This window comes from Suricata suricatta, chromosome 16, assembly GCF_006229205.1.
Source record: "Suricata suricatta isolate VVHF042 chromosome 16, meerkat_22Aug2017_6uvM2_HiC, whole genome shotgun sequence".
Lineage (NCBI taxonomy): Eukaryota > Metazoa > Chordata > Mammalia > Carnivora > Herpestidae > Suricata > Suricata suricatta.
Window position 1 is genome coordinate 32,184,282 of NC_043715.1, and position 14,203 is coordinate 32,198,484.

General features: G+C 42.3%; 1 protein-coding gene across 5 annotated transcripts in view; it reads right to left on the minus strand.

The window, feature by feature from the left end:
- Positions 1-4,545: 4,545 nt before the first annotated feature.
- The window catches only part of HEATR3 (HEAT repeat containing 3), a 44,991-nt gene continuing 35,333 nt past the window's right edge, over positions 4,546-14,203 (minus strand). For 3 of the 5 annotated variants that reach the window (XM_029925207.1, XM_029925209.1, XM_029925211.1), the window contains 2 exons: positions 13,234-13,410; positions 7,988-8,775 (listed from right to left, as the gene is read on the minus strand). In XM_029925207.1, the coding sequence (XP_029781067.1) occupies positions 8,653-8,775; positions 13,234-13,410 (300 nt within the window). In that variant the 3' untranslated portion in view covers positions 7,988-8,652. Of the gene's footprint in view, positions 4,774-7,987; positions 8,776-10,340; positions 10,522-13,233; positions 13,411-14,203 lie in introns of those variants that run through there. The other 2 variants (XM_029925208.1, XM_029925210.1) reach the window with 2 other exon arrangements.

Genomic DNA, 14,203 nt, shown 5'->3' on the forward strand with positions numbered 1-14,203 from the left:
AGGTGAGAACACAGCAGACTGGCTGCAGGCTGCCAATCCTGGCTCCTCTTTAGGGGACTAAGACTCCATTTCTCAGCCTCCTATGCTGTTAGGTTAGGGTGGGGAACTGGTTTTGGCCAATGCAATGAGGGAAAAAATAAGAGTTACCACTTTGGAGCTTAGCCCTACAATTTCGAGCGAGATCCTTAGGTCACTCTCTCCTACTCATCCATAAGGCTAAAAGAAAAGAACTCCAATATCGTGGAAGCATGTAAAAGAAGGATCCTAGATTCTTAAGAGAAACATCCAGCTTGCATAGAACTGCGATGTGGGCGGGAAATAAACGTGGGTTGTGTTGAGCCACACGGTCACTGAGATTGTTCGCAGCACGTAGCGTCAAGTAGCATCAAGTACTAAGACTGATGCAGAGAGGACACTTGCTGTGGGGGCTTCTGGGACAGGTATTCAGTTCTGAGAGACAACACAAAAAGAAGGTCCCTTTCCTGACTCTGGACACTGATGTCTCCAGCTGTCTTCCCATCACAAAAAGGAGCTAGCCTGTGCGCTAAGAAGGCAGAACAAAAATGTGGAAAGAGATTGGAGACTGGATGATGCCAGTGAGCTTCTGAATCAACCAGCCCTCCCACTGGATTTTACGCAAGATAGGGAGTTCATTACAATTTAAGACAGTAGATCCATGTTTTCTGTTGTTTACACTCAGAAACACCTCATCTGATACAATAACAGAAAACCTCATGTTTCCTTCCCCCTGCCTTCTCCTCTTCTGGTGTTTCGTATTTTGGTGAACAGGAACACCATCCAACAAGTTACGTAAGCCAGGAATCTGAGTCAGCCTGGACGCTTCCCTCCATCTTACTGTTTCCCCTTGTGTCTAATCCATCACCACCTGCTGTTGTAGCTTTCTACCTCATCAACACCACACTGATCAGAACCAACACCATCTATCTCCCAAACCACCCCAGTCACCTCCAAGCTGGTCCACCTGCATCTCTTCCGGTTCACCTCTAATCTTTTCTGCCCTTTTCTGCACTTCGTAGCCAGGACAGAGGTTTCCAAAATTGTAGTTTGATCATATCATCCCCCTTCTCTATCCCTCCCTGCTCAACAGTATTTGAAGGACTTTCTTTTCCCATTTGCTTGTAGGATAAAGATGCGACATCTTACAAAACCCTGGCGGTCTGGTCCCTCCCGTCTCACTGGTCACATCCAGCAATGAACACCCACCACAAAGGAGCTTCTGCTGGCCCCATGATCTTTGTACAAGACATTCTCTCTTCCTGGAAACAATTCTCCCGGCTTCTTCCCCTAGTTAATTGCTTCTATCACTTCTCCAGGAAAGTCTTCCTTGGTCTCCCATGTGGCTTCACAGCATCGGGTACCCTTCCTTGGTAGCACTTGTCATGTCTGTGATTTTACATAGACTCTATCTGTATTCTACTAGCCCTTAACCTAAGCAAGGACTATATTTGCTTACCTTGGTGTCCTCAGTATCTAGCAGAATGCCCAGCACACAGGAGCTTCAATAAATCTGAACAAGAATGAAGTGCTCGTAAGGTGCCTGGGTGGCTCAGTCGATTGAGCATCTGACCTCGGCTCAGATCATGATCTCATGGTTCATGAGTTCAAGTCCCACATCGGGTTCTGTGCTGTCAGCCTGTCAGCACAGAGCCTGCTTGATCCTCTGTCCCCCTCTCTCTGCCCCTCTCCTGCTTGCGCTCTCCCAAAAAATAAAACAATGAAGTGCTCTATGAAGAAAGGGTAAACATATGGTACAAGATGCTCTTAGTGTCTAGAACACTGACCCCTGATCCTGTCTAAAGGGTTAGAGAAAGTTTCCCTATGGAATTGCTAATCGAACTGAGTTTTTTTTTTTTAAGATTTTATTTTTAAATAATCTCTATACCCCATGTGGGGCTCCAACTCACAAGCCTGAGATCAAGAGTCACATGCTCTACTGACAGGGTCAGCCAGGCACCCCCAGAAGGGAGTTCTGAGGGATAACCAGATGGAGAGGGAAGGAAGAAGCCCGGTAATGGGTATGCGTATACACACTCACACAAATGAGTAACGGACGGAATGGCTGAAGCGTAGAGAGTGAGGCAGAGAGCAGAACGAGTCCAGAGGGCCAACACAACCAGGCTGTGCAAGGCGTTATGGGTAGGATAATCCTATAATGCCTGAACTGGAGCACTTTTCAGGTTTTTAAATATTCATTTTGTGGGTTTTTATTTTCATATGATTTCAAACAATAAGAAGTTGCAAGGAAAGTCCACAGAGGTCCACGTACCCTTTCCCGATCTACTATTTGTTTACCCTTTGTCCCATTTGCTTTATGATTCTCTCTACATTTGTTTATAAATGATTTTTTTCTGGACCACTGGAGGGTATGTCAAGGGACATCCTGCCCCTTCATAAGGATGTTCTCTTTCATGGATACAGTGACAGAATCAGGGAATCTAACACTGATAAAATGCTACCATCATTTACTCCACACTGCAAGTTGGACTTGGTCAATTGTCTTAGTTCATTACAGTTCTTTTTTTTAAAAAACTTTTTAAACATTAATTTATTTTTGAAAGAGAGAGAGAGAGAGATCATGAGCAGAGGAGGGGCAGAGAGAGAGGGACACACAGAATCAGAAGCAGGCTCGAGGCTCTGAGCTGTTAGCACAGAGCCCGACGTGGGGCTCAAACCCACAAACTGTGAGATCATTACCCGAGCCGAAGTCAGACGCTCAACTGACTGAGCCACCCAGGCGCCCCCTTTATAGTCCTTTCTATCCCGGTCCCAGACCCAATTCTGGATCTCACGTTGTCTCATCAATTTATTTTCATCTTCACCCAGGGCCATTCTGACAGTCAAACACAGTGCCATCAATAACTATGATGGGGCGCCTGGGTGGCTTAGTCGGTTAAGCATCCGACTTCGGCTCAGGTCATTATCTCACATTTGTGGGTTCGAGCCCTGCGTCAGGCTCTGTGCTGACAGCTCAGAGACGAGAGCCTGCTTCAGATTCTGTATCTCCCTCTCTCTCTGCCCCTTCCCATCTCATGCTCTGTCTCTCTCTCTATTAAAAATAAAACATTTAAAAAATTAAAAAACTAGTTATGCTGGGGGACACCTGGGTGGCTCAGTTGGTTTAATGTCCAACTTCAGTTCAGGTCATGATCTTGCTGTTCGCGGGTGGGAACCCCATGTCTGGCTCTGTGTTGTGCCCAGTATGGAGCCTGCTTGGAATTCTCTATCTCTCCCTCTCTCTCTCTCTCTCTCTCTCTCTCTGACCCTCCCAACTCATGCTTTCTCTCTCAAAATAATAAATAAAAAATAAAATCTTCTAAAAAATAATCATGCTGGTCTGACAGGCATGTACCTGGACTCCTAGTCAGGCACACCTGGCCACGTGGTCATGCTTACAGGATAAGGCAAGGAATTGAAACTTTGTATTTTGTAAAGCAGATGTGCTAACAGCTACACTATGGAACCTCACCGAAACTTTGTATTTTGTGAGTAATGGACAGCACTGAAGTCATTGAGGGTAAAAGCAAGGAAGAAACTTGAGTTACTTCATGTTTCAACTACTTTTACTCCACTCATTGTGAATTAAAAAAAAAAATGGGGGCAATATTTGTGGAATGAAACAAATAAATGTTGAGGGAAGAAACACATTAAGAAACAACTGCATCTAGAATTGCTCAGAATACCTTCTAACTTAAACCTCAAAGAGCGACCAGCTGCAATACAAAATTACAATTCCCAACCTGATGTCCATGCATGAATCAAACCCATAAACACTCTGAACCCCGAAGCAAAATAGAAAGGGATGTGCATGTGGTGGTTTCAAAATATGTCGACCGGGGCACCCAGCTGGCTCAGTCAGTAGGGCACGTGGCTCTTGACCTTGGGGCTGTAGGTCCAAGTCCCACATTGGGTGTAGAGATTACTTAAAAATAAAATCTTGGGAAAAAATAAATCTATCTACCTCCACCAATTCTTTGATACATCTCGCTTCAAGAAGTACAACTGGGGCGCCTGGGTGGCTCGGTCGGTTAAGCGTCCGGCTTCGGCTCAGGTCACGATCTCACAGTTCGTGGGTTCCAGCCCTCGTTGGGCTCTGTGCTGACAGCTAGCTCAGAGCCTGGAGCCTGTTTCAGATTCTGTGTTTCCCTTTCTCTCTCACCCTCCCCTGCTTGTGCTGTCTCTCTCTGTGTCTCAAAAATAAATAACAAACAAACAAAAAAAGAAGTACAACTTAGAGAGGGCTGGGTGGCTCAGCTGGTTAAGGACCTGACTCTTCATTCATTTTGGCTCGGGTCATGATCTCTCAGTTTGTGAGTTCAGGTCCCACACTGGGCTCTGTGCTGACAGTGCAGAGCCTGCTTGGGAATTTCTGTCTCCCTCTCTCTCTGCCCCTCCCCTGCTGGTACATGAGCTCACTCTCTCTCTCAAAAATAAGACATTAAAACTATTTTTTTTAAGTGCAACTTAATTTTTCTCTATGTGTGAGTATAGGTTGGACTCAGGGACTTACTACAAACAAAATGTGACAGAAGTGGCAGTGTCACTTCTGAGACTAGCTTTCTCCTTCTCTCTGTCGGAATATGGACGCTGGGGGCAGCCAGGTGCTATGTCATGATGACACTCGCAGTGAGCGATGGAGGCCTCCTGCCAACAGCCATGTGACTGAGCCACGTCGGAAGACATCTTCCAGCCCCGGTCAAGACTTCTCTCGACTGCAGTCATGGCCAAACATCTTTGCTGCAAGCTCGTGAGACCCTGAGGAAGAAACACCCAGCTAAGCGGTTCCTGAATTCCTGACCCACAGAAACTAGGAGATGATAAATTTTACTATTTTAAGACCAATTTTAGGGTAATTTGTTGCACAAAAGATAATTAATGCAGTGCATTTAGTTGAAGAATGTATGATTTTCATCAGATTCTAAGTGAAATTAAAATGACCTGAATAAGGCAAAAATTACTGCTGTTAAACAAGTACTAGACTGCTAAGTTTTTGGTCCTCATTCTATAGTTTCTATGGGTTTATTTATGTATTTATTTATTTTCCTATGAGTTTACTTTGTACACAATTTGGGATTAGGTTCAACAAATGAGAAGATTAAATTCTCCAAACTACTGGAAGACTCCAAAGAATATTTAAAAATGCTGGGGCATCTGGGGGGCTCAGTCAGTTGAGCGCCCAACTTTGGCTCCGGTGATGATCTCACAGTTCGTGAGTTTGAGCCCCGCGTCGGGCTCTGTGCTGACAGCTCAGAGCCTGGAGCCTGCTTCAGATTCTGTGTCTCCCTCTCTCTCTGCCCCTCCCCTGCTCATAATCTGTATCTTTCAAATAAGTAAATGTTAAAATATACATATCTTTATAAAAAAAGGATATTTAAAAATGCTGTCTCAAGAACAGGCCATGAAAAGCAACTCTAACCGCAACGAAGATCTAACAGACTATGTAATAAAATAAAGTAATTTTTCATTTTTTTAAGTTTATCTATTTCTGAGAGAGAGAGAGAGAGAGACAGAACATGAGAGGGAGAGGGGCAGAGAGAGAGAAGGAGACCCAGAATCTGAAGCAGGCTCCAGGCTCTGAGCTGTCAGTCAGCACAGAGCCCAATGTGGAACTTGAACTCACAAACCATGAGATCATTACCTAAGCTGAAGTCAGATACTTAACTGCCTGAGCCACCCAGGTGCCCCTAATTTTTCATTTTCAAAAAGAAAAGGCCACCATTAGACCTAACCATGATTCTGACGTGAGAATACATTCATAAATTACTGTTAAAGAAAAAAGCCAAGTTATAGAACATTATGTTCCATTACAGAAACAATGTATTATTCAATTAATATATGCATAGATGGATATGTCCAGAAAAAGTTCTAGAAAGATAGAGGCATTTTTCGGCTATACGCAGCAAAAACTCATCATGGCTATCAAAAAATAAAGTTTATTATAAAATTCCAGGGTAGGTCACAAAACTGATGAGAGGGGAGGAGGATCAGGTTCAGTCAGTGGACAGGAACTACAGACACAGGGCACACTGGACCCAGGGCAGCCAGAAGGACCATCTAACAAGCTGCCACAGAAAAGAAGACACCATCTGTCCACAGGCCTCACGACACTCCAAGTCCTGTGCTAGAATCACCGAAAAGACCAAGAATTTCTGTGGTAACAGACAATCTATCAGTATCATGGTCTCCTTAGAAGACTTCTATCAAAGCATTAATAGGACAGAAACAATAACAGACTTTCTTTTGAAGGGACAGATGCATGGGCTATATATGTACCAGAAATCCATACTTTACAAAAATAAAATGCAGAGACAAGGAGTCTTCTGCTCAAAGTGGATGTTTTAAAATACTATAGTATGATTTTATTATTGTTCCTGAAAATGAAGAATTTCTGGCTATTGTGAAGTGAGTTGTAAAAATGCTCATGTCCTATATGCTGGCTAAATACAATCAAATATCGGTCCATGTGACTTCAAAAAGGCAGGAAGCAGGCCTCCAGCAGAACAGAGTGAACAGGACTGGAGAAGAGATAAGAGCCCTTCCCTATCTTGACAACTCAGAGGTATTCCTTCAAAAGGCTAAATAAAAGCAAGAGATAAAACTGACGTAATTAAAGGACTGATATTTCAAAATCAATTCTATTTTAAAATAAAATAAGTTTCCATCTGAAAGGTCCCCTCCTCCTTGCCAAAAAATAAAAAAGTTAAAAAAAAACGAGAATGAAAAGCAGTGATTTCCAAATCCTCTGGGCAAACATGTCATGGCAGGCTGATCCATCCTAAAACAATGGATCTCACGTGAGTTTTTATTTCAACACTTAAAATGGTGTTTATTTCTACTGAACTATTCTGGATGACTTACAAATAAATATATTTTAAATAAAAAAATTTTTTTTAATGTCCATTTATTTTCGAGAGACAGATAGACAGCATATGAGCAGGGGAGGGGCAGAGAGAGGGGGAGACACAAAATCTGAAGCAGGTTCCAGGCTCTGAGCTGTCAGCACAGAGTTTGACGTGGGGCTCGAACCCACGAACTGTGAGATCATAACCTGAGCTGAAGTCGGACGCTTAACCAACTGAGCCACCCAGGGGTCCCCAAATAAATATATTTTGAAGTGAATTATTTGAGGCGCCTGGGTGTCTCAGTCAGTTAAGCATCCGAGTTTTGATTTTGGCGTAGCTCATGATCTCACAAGTTTGTGGGATCGAGCCACCTGTCAGGCTCTGTGCTGACAGCATGGGGCTTGTTTGGGATTCTCTATCTTTCCCTCCCCTGCTTGTGTGTGTGCATACCTGTGGTCTCTCTCACTGACTCTCTCGAAATAAATAACTATTAAAACTAAAAATAAGGTAGATTGTGTTTTCCTATAGTCATATCAGAGAAAACAACAGTTTCTATTATACTGTGCCACGAATAACTTTGTAGGCTCTACTGAGCTACTATGTAAATAGAGCCATAAAATGTTTCTAATCTTTTCCCATCATTCCCTGTTGTTCAAATAGCAAAATTAAATGTAACAAGAGAAGCCAAACTACCAATGCCTTAGACTCTGAAATTTCTGGATGGCACATTTTCTGTTAACACTCCCCTACTAATCCACAGGACGACTACTTTAGGGGTTGTCTCATAAAACAGACACTCACTAGCATTTATTCATTCAACAAATATTTATTAAGACCCTACTAGGCATTAGGCCCTATGCTAGAATTAGGAATTTCATTATCCTTGAAAAGAGAATGGACGATGGAGCTGGTCCAGAGGCCCCCGTCTCGGACGATGATGTCACTGAGGCTCCCCCACCTCGTGCTTCAGCTGTCACCCTATCAATGCAAGGACACGGAGAGCAGAGCTGGGGGTTCCTACTCTAAAGTCTCCTGTTTAGCATCTCACAGACGGTCAAGCAAATGTGTTCGCATGCAAACAACAGGATCATCCGGTATTTAAAAAAAGACTTTGTAAGACACAAAGCTTTCAATTACAAAGTTATTTATTGAAAAATATTCTCTCCTAATTCTGATTCCATATCAAATTACACAAGGAGTGATGCTACACAGCGGTAACTGATCAGCTCCGTCTATAGAGGATGACAACAGTCTCATTAGTTCATTAGCACGTTCTACTGAAGAGGGGAGCGCAAACCCGGCTCACTCACTTCTTCAGAAAAGGTAAACCTAACTGGTACACTTCATACCCAAATCTTCTTTATAAGCTTGTCTTCATATAGTGAAAGAGTCCTCTAATATAAAATGATACTTGCTTTAAAGAGCATCCAAGGAATGCTCTGGATTTTCCTTTCCTGCAAAATTCAAGGAAAAGAGGATTGTTTGGAAGTTTCTTTGTTGCCGATGAAGAACCATCTGAGAGTCCTTTGTGTTTCTACGCTTCCACTCTTCATGTTTCCAGTGATTAAAACATGCTGGAAACATCACTTACAGAAACTGGAAATGCCACAGGGATCCCAGGGCTCAAAAGGGAGTTTCTGACAGGTTTTGAAGTTTCTGTAAACTTCAAATTAATGTGCAGGATACAGGGATTTAAAAAATGACTTCCAGAAACGCATACCCTCAAAGGAAACCCTTTAGTACCTTTTAGCACTGAACACTGGGGGCAAGAACTGGCCTCTCCATCAATGGTTCAGGTAGTCAGTCTTTTCTCAACAGTTTCTTGATAAGCGACAAACCTTCTCAAATTCATCTTCACGTTGTCGAGAACGCACAGCTGGTCTGGACTGTATTTACCTCTCCCTTCTTTTCGTATCTGCCAAAAAATTATATGTGATTCGGTATACGTTACTAACTCCTTTAGATAAGACAGCATTTGATTTTGGTTGTATTTATTTTCAGAAAAAGAGCTGCTAGATTGTGGTGAAAGATTTTCACTTTCCAAAGTAAAAGAATACAGTGTATGAGCCATAAAGATGAATTAAGATTATGCACCTTTTAACCAGTAGTTACGAGAACGACTGAATTGTAGAGTTCAAAAGAATAAGGTTTAGGGTATGTGAACTAGACTTCACCTCCAGTCAGTGGTTCTGCAGTTTTAGCATGCAGTGGCATCACCTGGAAGGCTTGTTAAAAAACACAGGGCACATGAGTGGCTCAGCTGGTTAAACGTTCGACTTTGGCTCAGGTCATAATCTCATGGTTCATGAGTTTAAGCCCCACATCAGGGTCTGCTTGGGATTTTTTTCTCTCTCTCTCTGCCCCTCCCCAACTTGGGTGCATTCTCTATGAATACACACATACGTACTTAAAAAAGAACAAAAACAGATGGATGGGCCCATGCACACACAGTTTCTGAGTTTCAGCAGGTCTGGACTTGGGTCTGGGAATTTGCAGTTGTAACAAATTACCAGGTGACTACGACGCAGCTGATCAAGGTGATTCTGAGAGGCACTGCTCTAGAAAGTTCTTTAGTAAAATGCATAGCATGGTGGGGTTTGTCTTTTTTAACGTTTATTGATTTATTTTGAGAGAGAGAACACGTACACATGCGCAGGAGAGGGGCAGAGAGAGGAAAACAGAGAATCCCAAGTGGACTCTACACCGTCAGCACAGAGCCCAGTGCAGAGATTGATCCCACGATCCCACATGGGATCCACATGGGATGTGGGATTGTGACCTGAACCAAAAATCAAGAGTCGGATGCATTTCACTGAAGGAACCACCCCAGTGCCCCTGAGCATTGGCAGCAGGACATGCTCTCACGGTTCCCGAGATCTAGCGGCACTGGGCTCTAAGCTGACAGCACAGAGCCTGCTTGAGATTCTGTCTCTCTTCTCTCTTTGCCTCTCCCCATGCTGGCATGCGCTCTCTCAAAATAAATAAATAAACATTAAAAAAAAAAAAGAAAATATCTTTAGGGGTGCCTGGGTAGCTCAGTTAGTTAAGCTTCTGTCTTTGGCTCAGGTCATGATCTCATGGTTTGGGAGTTGGAGCCCCACATCAGGCTCTGTGCTGAGTGTGGAGCCTGCTTGGGATTCTCTCTCTTTCCTTCTCTCTCTGCCCCTCCCCCACTCACTCTCTCTCTCAAAATACGCTTTTATATATATATATATATATATATATATATTTTATATATATATATAAAAAGAGTCGGACGTTCAACCTGCAGAGCCACCAGGACGCCCCCTTATATAGTGTTTAAATGCAACTTGGGGCAAAATATATACCGAACAGTCTTTATTTTTATTTAATGTTTTATTTATTTTTGATACAGAGAGAGACAGAGCATGAGAGGGGGAAGGGCATTGAGAGGAGACACAGAACTGGAAGCAGTCTCCAGGCTCTGAGCTAGCTGTCAGCACAGAGCCCGATGCGGGACTCGAACCCACGAATGCGAGATCTGACCTGAGCCGAAGTCGGAGGCTTAACCGACTGAGCCACCCAGGCGCCCCCCGAACAGTCTTTAATGCAATTGTAGCTTCATTCACAGAGGAGCTTCATATGGAAAACTAGAGGCTGCCCTTCTGGCTAACAAAGACATTTCATTAGGACTTTATACCTTTGAGAAAAGAAAAACACTTAATTAAACATCATTACCATAGCAATGCATATTAAGTAGGAAAATCAATCAGAACAGAGGTTAGGGGTTATCTTGCTGGTTCATAGTTTATATAACTCCTCTCTACACCTTGGTTTCTGCAGTTTGAAGGCTCAACCACATGTGCTTTCCTTGCAGCGGCAGGGAAACGGGACGTTTTCTCCTTACCTTGCAGACTCCTCTTTCAAAAGGTTCAAGACCCAGTACCTTTTAAGAACAATTGCACACCCACCTTGTACTGGTATGGAAATATCTCTAGGAGTCAGTGTTATGTGAAAACACACTGGATTGGAAATATATTAGACTACGGTTTGGATAATAAAGGGGGAAATTCTAATGCACATCTGTCTTTATGCAGAGAAACATCCTTCGACGTGGTTACTAATGAGAGAAAATAGGGAAAACAAAACCTCTCACTGCTTAAAAACCAGACAATCGTGGGTGAAGAGGGTCAAAAGGCAGAGACTTCCAGTTACAAGATAAATCAGTCTTCGAGATGTCATGTTCACCATGGTGACTGCAGTTAGTGACTCTGGTCATACATTTGGAAGTCACTATGACACAGAGCTTAAAAGTTCTCATCACAAGAATAGAAAATTGCAATTGTGTGTGGTGATGGATGTTAACCAAACCTATTATAGTAATTATTTCCCTATATATCCATGTATCAAATCATTATGTTGAGCTCCTAAAACTAATACGATGTTACAGGTCAACTGTATCTCAATTAAAAAAAACCAACAACCCAGGAAACAAAAGGCCTACAGGCCTGAACTAAGGGTAAACTGTTCAGTTTTGTCCCCTCAGACTCAAGTTACCTACTGGTGAATCTTAACCCAGTAAATGTCAGCCACTGTTACAGCATCTTAAATACATGACACAGAAACATAAAAATGTTACAAACAAATCAATACTGACACTTTTAAAGCAACACTGACTCCAGATGTAACTATGACACAGAATGCAAGTTGTGTGTTGCTATTTTTCTTCTCTTCTGCAAAACTGTTTTTTATGCCTCAAAAGAACTTCAGAAAATTTAAGTTATTAGGCATAGGGGCGCCTGGGTGGCTCAGTCAGTTAAGCCTCTAACTTCAGCTCAGGTCAGCTCTCACGTTCGTGGGTTCGAGCCGCACGTCAGGCTCTGTGCTGACTGCTAGCTCAGAGCCTGGAGCCTGCTTCCGGTTCTGTGTCTCCCTCTCTCTCTGACCCTCCCCCTCTCATACTCTGTCTCTCTCTGTATCAAAAATAAATAAAAAACATTAAAAAAATATTAAAAAAAAAGTTATTAGGCATATAGAGTCAGCTTTACCTCAAGCAGTTACTTCACAGTTATTAGATTACTAGACATATAATCATACCCTGCTAAAAAGTTATCACAGAGTTCTCTCCTTGAGAAGTGAATTCTGCATTAGAAGCCTGTTAGATAAAAGAACTACATATTGGAAAACAACAAAAGTAAGCTAATTTTTCATCAAAACTTCTATTCTATTGAAAAGATTTTAAAGCAACTGTTTAACTTAAAATCTAAAAACAAAAAAATACAAGTATTTTTATTTCTCAAAATGACATAATTTAGAAATGGAGATTTTGCATTTATTTCTTTTTATAATTATTATTTTTTAAAAGTAACTCTATACCTAACATGAAGCCATAACCCTGAGTTCAAGAATTGTATGCTCCACAAACTAAGATAGCCAGGCACTCCCAGAAATGGAGATTTAGATAAGTGGAGAATGGTAAACCTAAACTTGTAGACATGTAATTCAAGGCTGTTTTTATTCCTGGTTGCAGGGTGCCTGGGTGGCTTAGTAGGTTGAGAATCCAACTCTTCATTTTACCTCAGGTCACAATCTCACAGTTCCCCGCATGCTTGGGATTCTCTCTCTCTCTGCCCCTCCTCTGACCCCTCTTTCTCTCAAATAAATAAAACTTAAAAAAATTTAAATTCCTGATTGTGTTCCCGCAGCCACCAAGTTTTGAAAATTACTTTTTAACTCAAAGTTAGCTTTGATGTTTCTACTGAAACAAAAAAAAAATAAATAAAAGGGGGGTGCCAGGGTGGCTCAGTCAGTTAAGTGTATGGCTCGGGTCATGATCTCATGGTTTGTAGGTTTGAGCCCCACATCGGGCTCTACACTGACAGTGTAGAGCCTGCTTGGGATTCTGTCTCCCTCTCTCTCTGCCTCTCCCCTGCTCATGTGTTCTGACTCTATCTCAAAATAAATAAACCTAAACAAACAAACAAATAAATGGGCCACTGAAGGTAGCTACATTCTCCAACACAGACCAGCCTGGACTTTGCTCTTTTTTCAGAGCACCAAAGGGAAATAGTCATGACATGGAAATCAAACTGTAATGAATCACTTCTAATGATACAAAATAAATTTACAGTATATACCAAAGTGCTTTGTGGGCTACAGACCCCACTGCTTCTATTGGAGCCCTGTTAGCATGTCTGAACTGTTGTGGAAAAGGGACCTGTCCACCCCTCTCGAGCTCAGGTCACAGTGATTCAACAGAAGAGACGGAGCTCTGACCCCAACAAGCATCCTGCAGTCTTGGGGTGGACGCGCTCTGTGAATCACTGGGACTGCGCAAAGGAACTGCACACACTCCCTTTTCGCAGGATGGAGGGCATTGAGATCTCAGCATTTCTAAAAAACAGCTACATACCTTCGTTTTGAAGACTGGCTGGAATTCTTTCAGAGCAGATAACAATTTAATTTGAACTGAGGCTCTTTCAGCTTCTTTACCATCTGCGAAAACATCGAAGAGGGCATCCAAGGCTTCCCCGGCCACCACGAGAGAGGGGTCTTTGGTGGCAACCTCAAGCAGAAAGCACCCGATGGTCTGGAGACAACAAAACACACGGTTACTGCCCAGTATTCTAACCTCGGTTTCCAAAATCAGTACTAACTTTGAATGTGGCAACAATTCACACATGGTCTTGTAAAACAGAAATGCCAGAGACAAATTAAAACTTTGAAAGAACTGGGATGCCTGGGTGGCTCAGATGGCTGGGTGTCTGACTCTGGATTTCAACTCTATATCATGATCTCATGGTTTCGTGAGTTCAAGCCCCGTGTCAGGCTCTGTGCTGACAGTGCAGAGCCTGCTTGGGATTCTCTCTCTCTCTCTCTCTCTCTTTCTTGTTCGCCTTCGCTCTCTCTGCCCCTCCCTTGCTCATTCTCTCTCTCAAAATAAACAAACTTAAAAAAAAATTTTTTTTAACTTTGAAAGAACTAAAAATTAAAGATTTCACATATATTTATAAATACACCATGTATAATATAAACTAACTTAAGTTTACATTCCTAAATAAAATAAATTAAAATCCATAAATGATCTATGAGAGATTGGCTTTGAAAATTATATTTTCCCCATCTCCCTCAAAAAACCTTTCCCCACTGTGTCAAAACGCAGACAAATATCTGCAAAAAAAAAAAAAAAAAAAAAAAAAAAAAAAAGTGCTTCTCTGTAATAAGCTTCCACACCCATCCATACTTTGACAAGTAGCTGGCTAATGAACAGGCCATTCCCAGTCTGCGAAGAATTGTTCAAAAGTAAACTTGTTTTGTTCTGGCTGCTCTCCCTCACCCTTCACGTGTGAAGGGTGAAGTGCACATCTGGTACGATCGGTGGG